The 19,189-nt window shown below is 44.6% G+C and overlaps 1 protein-coding gene across 3 annotated transcripts in view; it reads right to left on the bottom strand.

Moving 5' to 3' along the window:
* TTC17 (tetratricopeptide repeat domain 17) overlaps window positions 1–19,189 on the bottom strand; it is a 58,164-nt gene that overhangs the window by 15,053 nt on the left and 23,922 nt on the right. For 2 of the 3 annotated variants that reach the window (XM_075567232.1, XM_075567234.1), the window contains exons 12-16: window positions 17,909–18,024; window positions 14,771–14,939; window positions 14,500–14,577; window positions 8,323–8,547; window positions 7,436–7,622 (exon numbers count right to left, since the gene is read on the bottom strand). In XM_075567232.1, coding sequence (XP_075423347.1) covers window positions 7,436–7,622; window positions 8,323–8,547; window positions 14,500–14,577; window positions 14,771–14,939; window positions 17,909–18,024 — 775 coding nt within the window. The remainder of the gene's footprint in view (window positions 1–7,435; window positions 7,623–8,322; window positions 8,548–14,499; window positions 14,578–14,770; window positions 14,940–17,908; window positions 18,025–19,189) is intronic. The other variant, XM_075567233.1, reaches the window with a different exon arrangement.

Here is a 19,189-nt window from a genome sequence, read left to right as displayed (position 1 = left end):
GCAGAGAGAGAAAGAGAGAGAGATGAAGAAAGCAGAGAGGGAGGGGAGAGGGTGTGTGATACAAAGGGTGGAGGAGAGGGAGACATTAAACATTCTATGTCTAAACCTAATGGGCTGTCACACACTGGCTTTCTATCAAATGCATCATTTCCCCCATAGCTGTAAAGGCGCAGTCCCAGTTGGAAGATCCCCAAAACACACACACACACACACACACACACACACACACACACACACACACACACACACACACACACACACACACACACACACACACACACACACACACACACACACACACACACACACACACACACACACACACACACACACACACACACACACACACACACACACTCTTTAATCTTTCAGTATTTGTTCTATTTTGGAAATATATTGATGTAATAACATTTGTAGCTAGAAATTGTAACTGTGGCCACGCCTTACAAAATAAATGCAAAAATAATAAACACACCGCATGCTTAGTCACCTCAGGATGCCATCAGCCACTCCCAAAATCAGAATGCATTGCATGTTCCACATTTGTTGGGCTGGCTTTGAGGTCAATGTTCAGAAAGCAAACACGTTCATTTATGATAAAACAAAGTTAACAGAAGAGGTGCAATGTGACTTATTTTTGGGGGGGAAAAGGAACTTTGCACGTAGTATGGATAGTTTAGAAACACCACCGCAAAGAACCTGTAGCATACTGGGGTGATAAACCGAAGCTGTCCAACTGACTGCAAGAGGGACAGACAAAAATCCCTCCCCTGGCTTCCTATCAAATCTCGCAACTCGCACTCAATTCTCCTTCGCAATTTTAAAGCTTTACACTCTTCTGCCCCTCCTTACATCTCCGCACTAATTTCTCGCTACGCACCATCCCGACGCTTGCGTTCTGCTCAAGAATGTCTTCACTCTACCCCTTTGGTATCTAAAGCCCTCTCCCGCCTTAAACCTTTCTCACGGACTGTCCCACACCTCTGGAATGCCCTTCCCCTCAATATACGACTAGCACCCTCTCTATCCACCTTTACGACTCATCTTAAAACACATAAGTAGCTCCATGGCGGATAATTTACACCTCATGCATAAAGCTTGGCCCCTTGCAGACGCACTTAAACGCCTTCCTACTGTCTGTACGTTCTTCCTACCAACCAATTTGATTGTAAGCTCTTGGGGGGCAGGGACTCTTTTTCCTAAATGCCACTTTTATGTCTGAAGCACTTCTTCTATTTATGTGTTACTAGCTGATATACCCGGCGTTGCCCGGAGGCAGGGGGGGGGGGGGGCGTGAAAGGCAGGGAGGGGTGGCGTGAAAGGCAGGGGGGGGGGTGGCGTGAAAGGCAGGGGGGGGGGCGTGAAAGGCAGGGGGGGTGGCGTGAAAGGCAGGGGGGGGTGGCGTGAAAGGCAGGGTGGGGGGTGGCGTGAAAGGCGGGGGGGGCGTGAAAGGCAGGGGGGGCGTGAAAGGCGGGGGGGGTGTGAAAGGCGGGGGGGGTGTGAAAGGCGGGGGGGGCGTGAAAGGCAGGGGGGGCGACGTGAAAGGCAGGGGGGGGCGACGTGAAAGGCAGGGGGGGCGTGAAAGGCAGGGGGGGCGTGAAAGGCAGGGGGGGCGTGAAAGGCAGGGGGGGCGTGAAAGGCAGGGGGGGCGTGAAAGGCAGGGGGGGGCGTGAAAGGCAGGGGGGGGCGACGTGAAAGGCAGGGGGGGCGACGTGAAAGGCAGGGGGGGGGGGCGACACACACACAGTGAGACACACAAACACGGCAGCCAGAGGGTTAAAAGTCATCCGAGGCTCCGCCCCGTGACGTAATCTAATGACGTTCCACGCCCCGGGGTCCTCCTGACGTAACCGCCTTTCGGTGTGTGTGTGTGAACCGAGCGCGACACACGGCGAGCGGCGTCGGGAGGGGGAAAGGCCGGAGAGGGGACCGCGCGCCTGTACGTGCGTGTACGTGCCTTGCGTCAGGCGGCGCGTGCGCGCGCAGGGGGTATTAGAGGGAGGGAGGGGGGAGCCGGGCACCGGGAGAGAGTGGAGCTGCGCACAGGTGAGACCGGGGTCAGGGAGGCACTCCGGGGGGAGGCTGTGACACCTACCTCTACTTCCGGCCGCCGCCATCTTCTCACTCGGCGCCGCGAGGGAGGAAGGGGGTCCTTCCGGGCGCCGCCATCGTAGGCGCCGCGAGGGAGGAAGGGGATCCTTCCGGGCGCCGCCATCTTAGGCGCCGCGAGGCAGCCTGCCTGGCCACTGCCTGTTCCCCCGCAGGGGATGGAGATGAGCGGAGCGCCGGGAGGGAGAGGTGAGCGGAGCGAGGGAGAGGTGAGCGGAGGGAGAGGTGAGCGGAGGGAGGGGAGAGATGAGCGCCGGGAGGGGAGAGATGAGCGCCGGGAGGGGAGAGATGGGCGCCGGGAGGGGAGAAATGGGCGCCGGGAGGGGAGAGATGGGCGCCGGGAGGGGAGAGATGGGTGCCGGGAGGGGAGAGATGGGTGCCGGGAGGGGAGAGATGAGCGCAGGAGAGGTAGGTGTGTGTGTGTGTGTGTGTGTGTGTGTGTGTGTGTGTGTGTGTGGCGCCGAGGGGGAAGAGAGTGGCAGTTGGGTGACGTCAGACCCACTAATCTGATTGGCCAGAGCCTGAGGACCAATCAGATTCACCGCAGCTAGTACCAACCATTCGATTTTATATATTAAGATTAGTTATTTATATACTTGTCACGTGTATTACTGTTGCGAAGCGCTATGCACATTAATGGCGCTGTATAAAGACATACATACAGACAAGGGTCCCCAAGAAAATGTGCCAACTGACCCCGCCAATGACCAAAGCTATGGAGGAGAAGGAAGGGGCAGTAAAGAGAGCAGCTCGGTCTAGAATAATAAATGCTTTGTAAGCACAGACCACGGTCCCCAACAGAAAAAGTCACCCCCATATCAACTTCATTATTCCCTCGGGTGTTTCACTATTTAGAGGCGGGACAGCTCTGAGAAAAGATAAGATTTCAGTTTACATATAAATGTCACTTTTCCCTCTCCCCCCTACGATTGTTTCCCAATGAACTCTGTGGAAAAGCTACAAAGTAACTGGCACTACCAAGGATCTCAATCACTACAGATGCATGCGGAACATGTGCACAAGGCAAACAAGGCATGCAAAAGCCCAATATTACTCTGACAATCTCCACCAGAATACATCAAACCCAGCTAACTTCTGGAAGGTTATCAACAATATATTCCAGCCTTCTAGCCATCAACAACCAAGTAATATCACTAAAGAGGATATTACTCTGACAAACCCCACTGACATTGCAAATGCATTCAATGATTACTTTGTGGGGTGTGCCACTAACTTATTAGCGAAACGCAGCACAAACCCCAAACATGAATCTCATCCTGGGAGTATCCCTACAGTCCCACCCCCTCCCAACACTGCCCCCCAATTTTAAATTTGGCCCAGTATCTGAAGAGGAGATTATACAAGCGCTCCTCAAACTAAAACTAAGCAGCTAATGTGGACCCGACTTACTACAATCTAGGTTCCTACGACTTGGTGCCCCAGCCATTGTCAAACCAATTGCGTCCATAGTCAACTCTATCCTGTCTGCAGGCCATATCCCTAAGACCTGGAAAACTGCCAGAGTTGTCCCAATCTTCAAAAGTGGGGACAAAAACACTGTCTCAAACTACAGGCCAATCTCACTTCTCCCAATTCTATCCAAAGTCATGGAAAAATGTGTCCACTCCCAATTAAGCGATTTCTACACCAAGACAAATTTCCCTAGCCAATTCCAATCTGGATTTCGTCCCAAACACTCCACCGTAACTACTCTGCTAAAAGTTTGCAATGAAATCCCGTGTGGAATGGAACGGGGACAACTCACTGGTGCAGTATTCCTAGATTTTGCAAAGGCTTTTGACACAGTCGATCATGCTATCCTGCTTAACAAACTCCAGAGCTCTGGAATAGGGAAACATGCTTTAAACTGGTTTCAGTCCTACCTATCAGGAAGATCCCAATATGTGTCCATCTCAGGCTCTAACTCCAACCCCCTGGATATCACCTGTGGTGTCCCGCAAGGCTCTGTTCTGGGGCCCCTACTCTTCTCAGTGTTCATTAATGATCTTCCCACAGCTTGTAAGGAAGCCTCAATACACATGTATGCAGATGACACAATCCTATATGCACACAGTCATAGCCTCTCTGACCTTCAACACATTCTGCAGTCTGACTTTTTGAGACTCGAAAACTGGATTTCCAAAAACAAACTGTTTTTAAACACTGACAAGACTGTAACAATGGTATTTGGGACCAAGACTAAATTTGTAAAGCTTCCAGTGACTGAGCTCCTGATTAGAACCAACGCTAACACCACCCTAACACCTGTCACTAGTTTTAAATACCTGGCCTTATGGTTTGACTCCCACTTAACATTCGGGATGCACATTGATACCCTGATAACCAAGACCTATGCCAAACTAGGGGTACTTTACAGGAACAAATCCTCCCTAAGTCTCCTGGTTAGAAAGTGTATCGCACAGCAGATGTTAATGCCAATTATTGACTATGGAGACATAGTATATGGCTCGGCTCCTCAAACCCACCTTAGCAAACTTGACACCCTCTACAATTCAATTTGTCGTTTTGTTCTCCAATGCAACTACAACACACATCACTGCGAAATGCTCAAAGAACTAGATTGGTCAACACTAAAGTCTAGGTGCAAAGTTCACCTTTCCTGTCTTGCCTTTAAATTCTTCATGGGCAAGCTACCCAGCTACCTGAACAAGCTCCTCACCCCTACCACATGCAGCACTTATCATCTGAGATCAGACTCCAAAAGACTATTCATGGTCCCATGGCTCAACAAAGTATCCGGACGTTCCTCCTCCTCCTTCCGTGCACCCCAAAACTGGAACAACCTACCAGAGACTCTCACATCCACCACCAGTTTAAGTTCTTTCAAATCTAAGGCTGTCTCACACTTTAACCTGGTCTGTAACTATTTCATACGCTCATAATATATATTTTCTTTAACTGTGCATGCAATGTCTTGTATATAATGTATACCCTGTTCATTTATGTAACTGTACTTGAAACCATGTACTATTTGTATTACTCTGTGCCCAGGACATACTTGAAAACGAGAGGTAACTCTCAATGTATTACTTCCTGGTAAAATATTTTACAAATAAATAAATAAACTCTGTGCTCTCTGTGCTCGTGTGTGTCAAAACGGAACGGGAAAGTGGAGCTCAGCGGAAATGGGTTTCAGGAAACTAGCGGAGAACAAATTCCTTTAGTTGCAGGTGAAACGGCAACAGAGATTTAAAATCGAACCTAGAACGTTCTTTGTGTTTCGATGTTCCCTGTGTGTGTGGTCAGTTTGAAGAGAAGCACTGGACTGAAACCAGCAGCTATTTAAATGTCGGTATTATTTGTGTTCGGGTGGAGGAGGTGGATTTGCGTTGGGACGGAGATGCCTGTGCTATGATTGGGGATGAGAAACGACATGAAGCTTTTGGTACACTGATCTGCGTTGGGCTGAAGTAGTTGGATGGCGCGGCCCGATAATCCGAGATAGTATGGCGTGTTGGACACGGCTTCTGATACTCCAATGTGCAAGTGTACAGGATAAGGAAATGGTGAGTGTAACGCATAGGGTCTCTCCAAACCAGGAATGTGCTCTCTATATTAGTCTTCCAGATTTCCATACTTCAATATCTTCTCCAAACATCACATTACCGTGTGGTATTTGTACAGAGAATTATGGGGCAACAAACGACATTTGAAAATCATGAAAATGCTAAAACGGCAGAGTGCTAGACCATGGCTTTGTACCATTTTAGCGGAGTGGTTATGGTGTAGACAGTCACTACTATAAAGGCACTGCAATAACTGCACCTCAATTCCCTGATCTCTCATTTACTGACCGATTATATAACCTGGCCACTTTGGATGAAGAACCAGGGCATGGTTAGGTCGGTGTGAGCCACAGAACCAAAATTGGCCATATTATCACTTTCAGTACTATTCCTGTGAGCTAGAACATTTGTAATCAGGTATTATTTTTATTATTTGACTCTTCATAAAGGTTAACATTAAATCTTTTAACAACCACTTCATCTTCAATCTGTCTCTTTTATAATGGATCGAGTTGTAGGTCAAAATGGAAAGAGTTAATACTAGTGTATACTGCGTCACAACACACAAGCCCCAATGATCCCCATTCCTTACAAGCCCACACCTACATATTTTAACTACCATTGCTGTACCGCAGACCAAGAAGAACCTTCAATGATGGAAAGAGGGGCACAGAACACATGCAAACAGCTAGAGGGGGAAGAGGACTTCTAATTTAAATATGATCATACTATGGCATAATGGTAATCTCCCTTTATCCCACTTTCAACCCAACAATTAATTCACCTTCCAAGAGTAAATGCCCGGCTAAAAAAACCTTTTATTTAGAGACCACGTCTTTGCAATACTCTGGAGGACCTTGAAGCTGCATTTACTCCTTCAAAACACATGCAAAATCCTACCTATAGGAACGCCTTTTGCTCTGGAATATGTAAATGTTTTAAACTAGATTCTGAAGCGCTTATTGAGGTTTCTGGACCCGAGCATCTGCTGCTTTCTCTCTCCCCTCCTCTCACACGTAGGGGTCATTCTATGTGGTTCGAAGCCGCGGTTTTGCTTGTTTTCCGCGGAAAATCCTCAGACTATAAACTGGGTTTTGGCCAGAGTGGCAACTTCAGACGACAAAGGATAAAGCCCTTTGTGAATAATTACAACAAACAAGCAACACGTGCTAATATATGGTCGTTGGTGAAACAATGGTGGGAAAACAGAGGAAGCCAACTTATATGTGAAAACCTGTATTACTCAACAAACCCCTTACACAAGTATATTTATAGTTACATAGAATCACTGCGATATCCTTCCTTTCTCACTAGGAATCAACTATCTTATTTAAGCACTGCCAATTCTGGTACTGAATTTATATGAAAGGCTGCGATGTATTGAGATCTCTTTTTTTAGCCTAAAACTGCCATTTTTCTTGAGTGACACGAGGATTGTGATATCCTCAGAAAGGAGGGCTGCAGAGGTATCGGTGTAGGTCTCTGACACTTTTTCGGACAGGTGCAACAATTGAACTACTACAATCAAGAGAGGGGAATGTAGTATTTCTGAACAATTTATTTTCCCTGGATGCCCCTTTGGGAGTATTAAGAGGATGCCGCTTTTAGGGACCAAAGACCCATATCAAAGATTTATACAAAAGGGGAAATAAACACAAAAAAAATGATAAAGGCATTTCAGTTAAATAATTATGATGCGAGATAAAGATCTCAATTAAAGGCCCATGAAGAAACTGATGTGGAAAACGAGTGAGCCCCGCAACAAGTGCGACTTTACAGTGCGGCGGGTGCGTGCTTACCGCGGCACACAGACGTGCTCACGTTGTACAGGAACGGGTAGAACTGTAGGCAGCGGATCAGCTGTAAGCTGCTCTCGCACTCGGGGCATCGTGTGCGGAGATCCAAGGCCGCGCGGAACACTTGCAGGGCCCCTGTGAAGTTCTTGAGGGACAGGTAGGCGTTCCCCAGGCTCAGCAACGTTAGCGGCTGCGCAAAAAGAGAAAATAAACCTTTAAAAAGAGTGCAAACCACAACCAGCTTTACATGCAACTGCGGGACCTGTGGAATGCCGAGACGTTTGCTATAGGAACATAGAAAAGAGAATCTAATGTTTTGGGGCCACATTTGCTAAACGGTGTTCGGTCAGTTTTACAACAGGCGACTACTTAGTAAACATGCACCTCTAAAAATTATAGAGTGGTGTGTTATGGCTTAGGGTTATGGCTTAGGTTTTCTTTCAGTAACTCTGTTTGAACACGAGTGGAATGGATGTGTAATTATCCTGGCGCTGTGCACAAGGGGCGCTGTGCACATGGGGCGCTGTGTACATGGGGCGCTGGGTACAAGGGGCGCTGGGTACAAGGGGCGCTGTGTACAAGGGGCGCTGTGCACAAGGGGCGCTGTGTACAAGGGGCGTTGGGTACAAGGGGCGCTGGGTACAAGGGGCGCTGGGTACAAGGGGCGCTGGGTACAAGGGGCGCTGGGTACATGGGGCGCTATGTGCCTATTGATTCAAGCTGTGAGAGGCTTGATGCGTCACTCATTTCACACTATGCCAAGGGTTTAAAAAACCCTTTGTTACATTTGTGATACACTGAAATGCTCGTCAGATTCGTTTACTGGAACTTCAGCTCATACTGTGATGGTTAAACAGGGGGGGGGGGGGAAGATTTAGCAAATCATTCACCTCTGACTGGTTAATAGCTCTTGCTTGGAGCAACAATTTGCTGGCGTCCAGGTGAAGCCCATGGTGCATCAGGAGGTTGGCTAGATTAACCATAGGAAACTGATGGTATTTGGGTGGAGCGAGATCCAGCGCTCTGCGTAGACAGGCGACTGCTTGGGTACCGTTCCCTACTGCCCGCCAATACAAAGCCGCCTCGTTTAGCACACACCAAATGGGACCAACTGGCTGGAATAAAAAAAAACAACGTTAAGTCAGCACAACTAGGTCAGGATCACTTGTCTCGCCTTTACCAAAATGTGATTATTCCTTGTGCGGGTTGGTAGGTGGGACAGATTGCATTCAAATAAGTATCGGATACAGCTTTAAAAACAGTTCAAATGTGTTCTATTACAGGCGCGTGAAAGAACCGTCAGATGACGTCGCATTTCTACATTAGGAAGCATTTAGTTTGTACTCAGTGATGGATCGTAACGTGCATTAAAACGTATGGATTTTGGAACGCAGACCAAAAGTTTATTACAATAAGGCTGTGGATAGATCTTCAAATCCCAAGGTTATATTTTATGAAAGTGAGAAGGTTCAGTGTTGGGCAACAGAAAAAACACTTTGTTAAAACAAATCCGGCAAACAGTTAGCAGAGAGGATAACATGCTCATAAGCTTACATAGGTACATAGGTACATAGGTACATAGGTACATAGTAGATAGTAGATGAGGTTGAAAAAAGACATACGTCCATCAAATTCAACCTATGCTAAATTTAGAAAACATATACTTTATCCTATATCTATACTTCCTTATTGATCCAGGGGAAGGCAAACACAATACCACATTAAGGGGAAAAATAAATACATTTCTGACTTCAAGAATTGGCAATCGAATGAATCCCTGGATCAACATTCTTCCCATGTTTACTTATTTTGTATATCCCTGTATACCTTTCCTTTCTAAAAATATGTCCAACCTTTTTTCTGAACAAATCTATTGAATCTGCCATCACAGTCTCCATGGGTAATGAATTCCACATTTTAACTGTCCTTACTGTGAAGAACCCTTTCCTTTGTTGCTGGTGAAATCTCCTTTCCTCCAACCTAAAGGGATGCCCCCGAGTCATTTGTACTGGCCTTGGGAAGAATAGTTCATTTCAAAGCTCCCTGTACTGTCCCCGAATATATTTGTATATAGTTATCATATCCCCTCTTAGACGCCTCTTTTCTAATGTAAATAAATATAATTTAGCTAGCCTCTCATAAGATAGATTGTCCATCCCCTTTATTAATTTGGTGGCTCTTCTCGTCACGCTCTCTAGTTCCAGAATGTATTTTCTAAGGAGTGTCGCCCAAAATTGTTCTCCATACTCAATGTGTGGTCTTACTAATGCTTTGTAAAGGGGCATAATTATGTTTACATCCCTTCCATCCAGCCGTTTAATGCAAGATAAGATCTTGTTTGCCTTTGCAGCTACTGCATGACTTTGGGCACTATTGCTAAGCCTGCTATCTACAAGCACACCTAAATCCTTCTCCATCAAGGATTCCCCCAATGTATCCCCATTTAATGTGTAAGTCGCCAGTTTATTCTTGCATCCTAAATGCATAACCTTACATTTATCTGTATTAAACCTCATCTGCCATTTACCTGCCCAAGTTTCCAGTCTCTCCAAGTCCTTCTGAAGAGAAATTACATCCTGCTCTGATTCTATTACCTTACACAATATAGTATCATCAGCAAAGATGAAGACTTTGCTCTCGATGACAACCTCAAGGAAATTAATAAACAAGTTAAAAAGCAGGGGTCCCAGTACCGATCCCGTAGGTACTCCACTCACGAGTTTAGCCCAACCTGAAAACGTTCCATTTATGACAACCCTCTGTTGTCTATCCTTCAACCAGTTTTCAATCTAGGTGCATATATTATTACTGAGTCCAATTTACTTTATTTTGTACACCAACCTCGTGTGAAACCGTATCAAAAGCTTTTGCAAAATCTAAGTAGACCACATCAACTGCATTACCCTGGTCTAAATTCCTACTTACCTCCTCAAAGAAACAAATAAGGTTAGTTTGGCATGATCTATCCTTCATAAATCCATGCTGACTATTACTAATGATTTTGTTTTCCATTAGGTATTCCTGAATATTATCCCGTATTAAACTTTCAAGTAGTTTCCCCACTAATGAAGACAGGCTTACAGGTCTGTAATTCCCCGCTTGTGATCTAGGCACCACATCTGCTTTATGCCAATCTTGTGGTACTGAGCCTGTGGAAATGAAGTACTTGAATATTAAATATAATGGTTTTGTTATTAGAGAGCTTAGCTTCTTGAGAACTCTTGGATGTATGCCATCGGGGCCAGGTGCCTTATTTACTTTAATTTTTTCAAGCCGCTTATGAACGTCTTCCTCAGTTAACAAATTATTTATTAATATAGGGGTTGTTGCTTCCTCCTGCGGCACTACTATTGAAATGGATTCTTCCCTGGTAAACACAGAGGCAAAGAATTTGTTTAATACCTCTGCCTTTTCCTTATCTCCAATAATCTGCCTGCCCATCTCACACTGAAAGGGTCCTATATTTTCTTTTCTCATTTTTTTGTTATTAAGGTACTAAAGAACTTTTAGGGTTTATCTTACTTTCTATTGCAATCTTTTTTTCATTATCCATTTTTGCTAACTTGATTGCCCTTTTGCAATTTTTGTTACATTGCTTATAATTCAGATACGATGCCTCCGTCCCTTCTGACTTAAAGAATCTAAAAGCCTTCCTCTTCTTGTCCATTTCCTCCCCTACCTGTTTATTTAGCCACATTGGTTTTGACTTATTTCTTTTATACTTATTACCAAGGGTATACACTGATAAGTGTGCTTTTCTAACATTGTTTTAAAGACTGCCCATTTATCTTCTACATTTTCCATGCAATAACATCATCCCAATGTATTACTACTAGATTAGACCTCAGTTTATTAAAATCTGCTTTTCTAAAGTTTACGGTCTTTGTTGAACCCAAGTAATTTTTTTTTTGACCATTTATTTCAAATGAGACCATGTTATAATCACTGATACCCAAATGTTCCAGGACTTGAATATTTGTCAATTACTTCTACATTGTTTGATATTACCAAATCCAGTATTGCCCCTCTCCTGGTTGGTTCTTCAATCATTTGGGTCATATAATTGTCTTTAAGCATCCCCAAAAACCTGTTTCCTTTTGTTGTAATGCTAATCTCATTGCTCCAGTCTATGTCTGGATAACTAAAATCACCCATTATGCAAACATGACCCAGTTTTGATACCTTCTCCATTTGCAAAAGTATTTTAGCTTCCTCAATCTCACCGATATTTGGTGGTTTATAGCATATCCCTACAAACATTTTCTTTATACTTTTACCTCCTTTTATACTTTATACTTTTACCTCCACTGCCAATTTCTATCCATAAGGTCTCTACATTTTCATCATTCCCTTCGTAAACAACTTCCCTTATTTAGGCTTTAGATCCTGTTTAACATATAAACATACTCCACCTCCTCTTCTATTTGCTCGATCCATCTGAAAAAAGGCAATAACCCTCTAAATTAACTGCCAGTCATGAGTTTCATCCCTCCATGTTTCAGTAATGCCTATGATATCATACTGCTCCCATGCAGCTATTAATTCAAGCTCCTCCATTTTATCTGTCAGGCTTCTTGCATTAGCAAGCATGCATTTCAGGGTTTTTTTCGGCCTGTACTATTATCTTATCTGCTCCTTCCTTTCTGCGCCCACTTGGTTTAGTCTATTATTATCAATATGTACTATTGGTGTCTCACTGCTTGTAGGTTTGATAGCTGCATTCAGAAGTCAAATATGAAATCGCACCTACAATTGACTTTGAAGTAGAGAGTAGGCCTATTACAGGCACAAACAATTACACCTCACCACTCAACTATTCAAATGTCCGATAGTACAGACTGGTGCATACAGGGAGAATATATAACATGATGAAGAAATCACCGTGAGATCCCCGTTTGCTGCATTCTGTCTAATATTCTATATTCAAGTACAACTAAATAGTCCAATGTATGTATGTATTACAAAAAGGTAGGTGTATGTGACTTGTAGCAAATGCTCCCCACATAATGGGACAGCAAATGCTAATAAAAGCCAAAGCTATTGGTCAAAAATAATACATTTTTATTATAATATTAACACCGACGAAATAGTAATATATATATATATATATATATATATATATATATATATATATCCATGTAGAGGTATCAGTACCGTGTTAGCCGAGCTTCAATAATCAAAAAATAAATAGATGATACCGTTCTGTGGCTAACGAAATGCTTTTATTTGTGCGAGCTTTCGAGACACACTGATCTCTTCTTCCGGCGATGTTACAATGAATGAAGCAAGGATAACTTGAAAACAGTGTCTCTTGGAATGTTATCTGTGCTTGTCCTTCCCCCGATGTGGATGTGTTTTATGGCTAGAGGTGTCAAAGGGTAACTGAAAGCAAGTGAAGAAAGAGTGTGTATGTGTATCAGTGTGAATAAAAATGAATGGAGAGCCCACAGTATAAACAGTGCTCTACACAAGGTGTGTGTGGAGTGAGAGGGATATAAATGGTGTGGGTGGGTGTGGAAATGTGAGAGTTTGTAGCACAACTAAAAGTGTGTGTGGATACTATGTGGTCCCTATTGGTGTATATGGATGGAGAAATAAGGAGTATTAGTATATATACACACACACACACACCACACACACACCACACACACACAACACACACCACACACACCACACACACACAACACACACACAACACACACACAACACACACACAACACACACCACTCTAAAATAATTATTTCCCATAAAAAGTAGGTGGGTAATAACTGATATTTCTAATTTCTCAACCACATCGCTATGTATTACATTGTTAACACAAGATCTAAAGAAAGTCCTAAAACCGGTTCCTAAACTGACCTGCAGGAGAAGTCGGAATCTTAAGGATATTTTAGTACGGAGCCACTTTCAGCAAAAATCCAGTAGAACATGGCTAGGCACTAAGCCAAAAGGATCACATCCATGCAGCAGGTGTAAGGCCTGTAAACAGGTACCTACAACCAAGGAATATCTTTGACACCAATGAACACAATAAATATACTATTAAGACCCACAGGGCATTTAAGATCCAAATTCTAGAACCTCTTGGCTCAATCCGTAATAGTACTGATACACCAGTATCAGGACACGAGTTGACATAACATAACAGGGTCAGTGATGCACTTAAGTTCATTGGTATTGAACATGTACCCTGGGGCACGAGAAAAGGAGACTGAGACAGGAGGTTACTCCAGCGAGAGTGTAAATGGATCTACACACTGAAGACACTCAGTCCCACTGGCCTAAATGAAGGATTTATATATTCTCCATTTCTGTAGGTTACACAGCACACATCTGTGGTCTTATACCAACATATTTTTCTATTTTTTGTTTTCATGGAGGGGATCCAGGTATATAGCAATCAACTTTTAAATTCAGATGTTCGTTTTGACGTAACAAGGGCAGACAGAACAGGTTAGTACACTCCTACATGCTATACTAACTATGATGGGATCACTGAGATTGACTTATCACATGATGACCCTGAAATGGAGAATATTGGTTAAGACGTAACTCTACAAAAAAAAAGGTAAAAATAAATTAGAAAAGCAAAAAGGAAAACATGTTGTTAGGTATTATTTGTGCTCAATGATATGTCTTCGCTGTATGAATTTAAACACTATTGATTCACTACTAAATGGTTATACAGATGACTATCAAGATGTTCACATGTCAATAACAGGGATCGCAGGGTGATTTCTTCATCATCCTTCTTTCGTCTTAATTCTATTACAGGCACGACCTGAAATATTAGCCACCTCTTAAAATAAAATATACTATTTGTTAAAAAATATGTCCCATCAGGGAGACTCCGATTACTATTCCCGCCTAGAATCCTTTGCGTTTCTCACCCGCACTGTTTATTGGCTCCGAAGGGAAGACAGCGACTTCCGATTACAATTTCAGATGCATTCAACTCTTCTCTGCCATTTTGTGCTATCCCAGACAGAAGGGAAGCACTTAGAAAGGTTTAGAAGCGTTTGCGAACGACCATCTGGATAAAGAGAAAGTAGAACGTACATGCTCACCTTCACAAGGGAGTGATACAGAACGTCCCCAATTTCATCTTCTGAAATACTGAGCTTATTGACACGGGAAAGCAAAATCTAAACAAAAGAACACACAACGTAAACAAAAACACAAGCCAACAACACCACAGATCAACAAATGCTTGTTAGAAATAGGAAATGACTTTGGCAATCCCCATCGCAATGTGACACGTTCTTGCGCCTTTCATTCCATTTTCTTTCTTTCTTTCTTGCTGCCTAATTAACAAACCCGCGTATCGCCCGCACGTACCCGCTTTGCGTGCCTGTCTGGCGCCGGTAGCTGCAGGTCCAACCTGCCCTCCAGCTCTTCCAGAAGACGGTGCAGGGTCTCGTTTTTGTGCATGTCTGTAATGGCTGCGCAGTCTGGCGTCTGCGCATCGCTGCCGGCGTTTCTCGGCTCCGATACCACTGGGCTGGCCCTACGGAAAAGGACGGAAAATTACTTGCCTACTTTAATATTAAAGCTGCAGTTTAAAAAAAAAAAAAATAATATATATAAATATATATATATATATATATATTTCCCCCCCCCCCCCCCATTCAATATGTGCATCAATAAAAATCTGCACACTGACAAATGATTAGCTAAGCTGCAGATCGATCAGTTCTCCTCTAATCGATCGCTTGCTCTGGGTTATTTAATTCAGTTCTTGCACAGCATTGTGGGCAATGTAGTCCTGGAATATGATTGATTGGGCAGTTAGAAGATACAATTGGTTCACTGCTAGAGAGAGGGCGGGGCTCAAGAGCCAGAGCTTATTAAAAAGGTGAAGGGGGCTGTCACTTTGGAAATGCTTCCTACATTAGCAACATTAAAAATGACTTAAAAAATACAAAATGTTTTAAATGCTATGTGGCCAGGTTCCCCTTTGGGTCCCCGCTTACCTCCGTTGGGGCCGGGGAGCGTACGGTGCTACCTGGAGGCTGCAGGAGCAAGGCGGGGGGTATGGAGAGGCTCCCGGCGGCTCTCCTATGCAGGGCAATGCCATCTTGGATGTGCAGGCGCGAGATGGTACGCAAGCGTCAGCCATGTTAAGAATAGCTCCGCAGGGGAACTACAGCCCCCAGAAGGACATAGGGCTGCAGGATCAGGTGGCACATAGCAGCCAATCGCGCGGCCAGATCCCCCTGCTTCCACATAGATACATTTGGCGAGCTGGGGAGACCACGCCAGTCGGAGCTGGGACAAGAGGGTAGGGTGTGTGTGCAGGGTGTCTGAAATCCCCCCCACTTGGCCAGAGACCCCCCTTAGGTCCCAGCTATGCCACGACTCTCCCTTGAGCTTGTGGTTGCTGCAGGGAAAGGCCCAGTAGATAGGGACACTGCCCCTGTAGCATAAGAGTGAGGGACACAGCCAGGACGAGACCGCAACCTGGCATCAGGTGGTCTGGGACCAGATCACCACACACAGGGAGAGACTATAACGGTGGGACACGCCTGCTGGACACCACCCCACGTGGAGGCGGACTCGACGACGTCGTGGGACCGGACCGCTCTTTATATTACTGTCGGCACTACCGGGTGCCGGAGTACCCGGGAGGTATCACCAAGTGCACCAACTCTACACACGCTAGTTGTGGGCAGCGCTGTCAAACACACTTGGGGTGGGAGTGTCTATTGTGGGCCGAACACTAGGACATTGGTGCCCCTGCACCCAAGTACTGTGCTAATACTGTACGGGATTATCACTATACGTCTTATATGGTGTGGTTGTGTATTATAGGTGTGCATTCAGTTTATACTTAGTAAATATTGTTATGCCATATTCTGGTGTGTGTGTGTTACTGGGTACATTGTCCTGTGACGGGTTATCCAACACTGTTAGGATCCTGCACAGGTGGAGGCGCTGGTATCAGACGGATCAGGCTCCCAGCAGCGGAGGCTCAGACCTCCTGTGAGCCACAGGTAACGCAACACACACACACACACACACACAGTAGCCGCTATATCTCCCAGGGGGTGGGGGAAAGTGCGCTATGTGTGCTATGTTCAGCTGTTCTTTTGCATTAGATCTCCATTTGTAGATGCTAAAATCATCTGGTTTGTCTCTTGAGGTCGTCCTGCGAGGGGACTTTCTCCCTCTGTTGAAATAATCTTCGCCATATACATATGGAGAGGGTTGATGTCACTCACCATAACCTGCTTTGTGTCTGGTTATACACACTGTGGATAGGCGATATTTGACCGGCAGCACACATAATGAATATTGTATATATCTAACCTGCCATTCTTGAAATGTTTGGTATAGCTCAGTACTACTGATGTCTAGTTGCAGAAGAGCTTACACTCCAGTACAGGAGGGCCCCGGGCATGCGGCGGGTTCTGTTTGAAGGGCCCGCCGCAAAGTGAAAATCGCCGGAAAGCAGAACCAGTGTGTGCGCATGCGCAGACCGACAATTCGTCCTTCTACGCATGCGCAACCTCTGAAAACCACTAATTCTGTGCATGTACAGCCGCGGACCAGCCCGTTCTGCGCATGCGTGACCTCGGACTGGCCCGTTCTGCGCATGTGCGACCTCGGACCAGCCGTTCTGCGCAAATGCAGTTATGGCGGCCCCCTTCTCTGTACCGCCGTATCGCTGAAAAGCGGGGTGCCAAGAAGCAGGGCCATGCTGTATACTAATAGTTCTGAAGGGCGCCTTTGCCATCTGTAATGTTTTTCAGTAGGACGAGTGGAATACACTACACTAAGAACGGCAATATAGATATAAAATATTAATGATGTGCACACCCAGTAACAGCATCCCATTGCAAAGCCAGTATAACCAGCCTCGCACCGATGAGACCCAAAAAGAGGAAAAAGCTATCTATGAATAGGGTTACTGGCTCTGCACTTCTGTGCCCCAGGCTGTGCTGTAAAGCTGTGTAAATGCGCAAGCATAAGCGTACAGGGTTCCATGTTACGATGGACATGAAGGAAAAGATGACAGTGTGCTGATTTGCATGTCATTACCCAGAATCCCTGACTGCAGTGGAAGCAGTGTATGCCAAGAGCTAATGGGGAAAAGCAGGGTTGCAGACCTCTCAGACGTGTGAATGTGCTCACACGCGGTATTTTTGTGTCAAACATATGAAAACCTAATAAAAATATATTTTTTTCAAACCCCACTCAAACCTGTAACACTTTAGCTGATTGCTTTGTTACATACAACTCCGCAGTTTCCTTTTCTAGAGCGCTGAATAACTGGGATTGCTGCAGTGCGCCTCTGCAATGAAGAGAACGACTTCGCCGCACACGGGTTTCTTATCAGAATGGACCAAACCAGAACATCTGGGTTAGAAGAACCCGGTCTGAAGGGTGTTACTCGAGTCTGCAGATGTCAGGAAAAAAACCCACAAAAAAGAGACATATAGACCAGACCGATATAAACATATATAGGACACTCACCCCAGTCCGCGGTGTTCAGGATGCAGGTAATATGTTGGAAGATCTTCAGCAGGCGGGATCGTTGGGAATCTCTTGGCACAGTCGGCTTTTCTGGGCCACAGCTGGTTCTCCTCTTGCTATCAAAGTTACATACAATATTTCATTTGCAATCTAGGCCTTCCCCCAAGCCCTATGTAATGTGTGAGGGTTACAATATCACAGGTTATTACTTTGCCAACATGAACATTGCTGTGGCTGCTATTTGGATTGTGCCAGGTAAACTACCAAGTGGAAATTACAGGAGCGGAGACCCCAATTTTATTACTGAAGAAACCCCATGAAACCCATACATCTTGCATAGTAGATAAGGTTGAAAAAAAAGACAAACATCCATCAAGTTCAACCTATGCTACAATTTAGATGACGGATATTCATCCTATATCCGTAATTACAGTATATTGATCCAGAGGAAGCAAAAAAAAAAAAAAAAAAACCCCAGTGAAAAATGATCCAATGATTTCTCCTTCCCGACTCCAAATATTGGCATTTCAGATTACTCCCTGGATCAACATCCTTCCCATTTTTACTTATTTGTTATTTCCTTTATACCTTTTCTTTCTAAAAAGATGTCTAACCTTTTTTTTGAAGATATCTATTGTATCTGCCATCACAGTCTCCATGGGTAATGAATACCACATTGTAACTGCCCTTACTGTAAAGAACCCTTTCCTTTGTTGCTGGTGAAATCTCCTTTCTTCCAACCTAAAGCGAATCCCCCGAGTCCTTTGTACTTCACTTGGGATGAATAGTTCTTTTGAAAGCTCCTTGAATTGTCCCCAAATATATTTGTATATAGTTATCATATCCCCTCTTAGCCGCCTCGTTTCTTTGTAAAAGAATATAATTTAGCTAACCTCTCCTCGTGTCAGATTATCCATCCCCTTTATTAATTTGGTGGCTCTTTTTCTATTTCCATAATGTCTTTATGGAGTGGTGCCCAAAACAGTACTCCCTACTCAAGGTGCGGACTTACTAATGCTTTATAGAGGGGAATAAGTATGCTTACTTCCCTTTCCCGACTAATATAAGATAAGATCTCGGTTGCCTTTGCAGCTACTGCATGACTCTGGGCACTATTGCTAAGCCTGCTGTCTACAAGCACTCCTAAATCCTTCTCCATCAAAGATTCTCCTAATTTTTGAAAAGCCTTAGCAAAATCTAAGTAGACCACATCAACTGCATTACCCCGGTCTAAATTGTCTATTTACCTCCTAAAAGAAACTAATACGCTTGGCAAGTTAG

Source organism: Ascaphus truei, chromosome 12, assembly GCF_040206685.1.
Source record: "Ascaphus truei isolate aAscTru1 chromosome 12, aAscTru1.hap1, whole genome shotgun sequence".
Taxonomy (NCBI): domain Eukaryota; kingdom Metazoa; phylum Chordata; class Amphibia; order Anura; family Ascaphidae; genus Ascaphus; species Ascaphus truei.
This window is presented reverse-complemented; position numbering and strand designations above follow the sequence as displayed.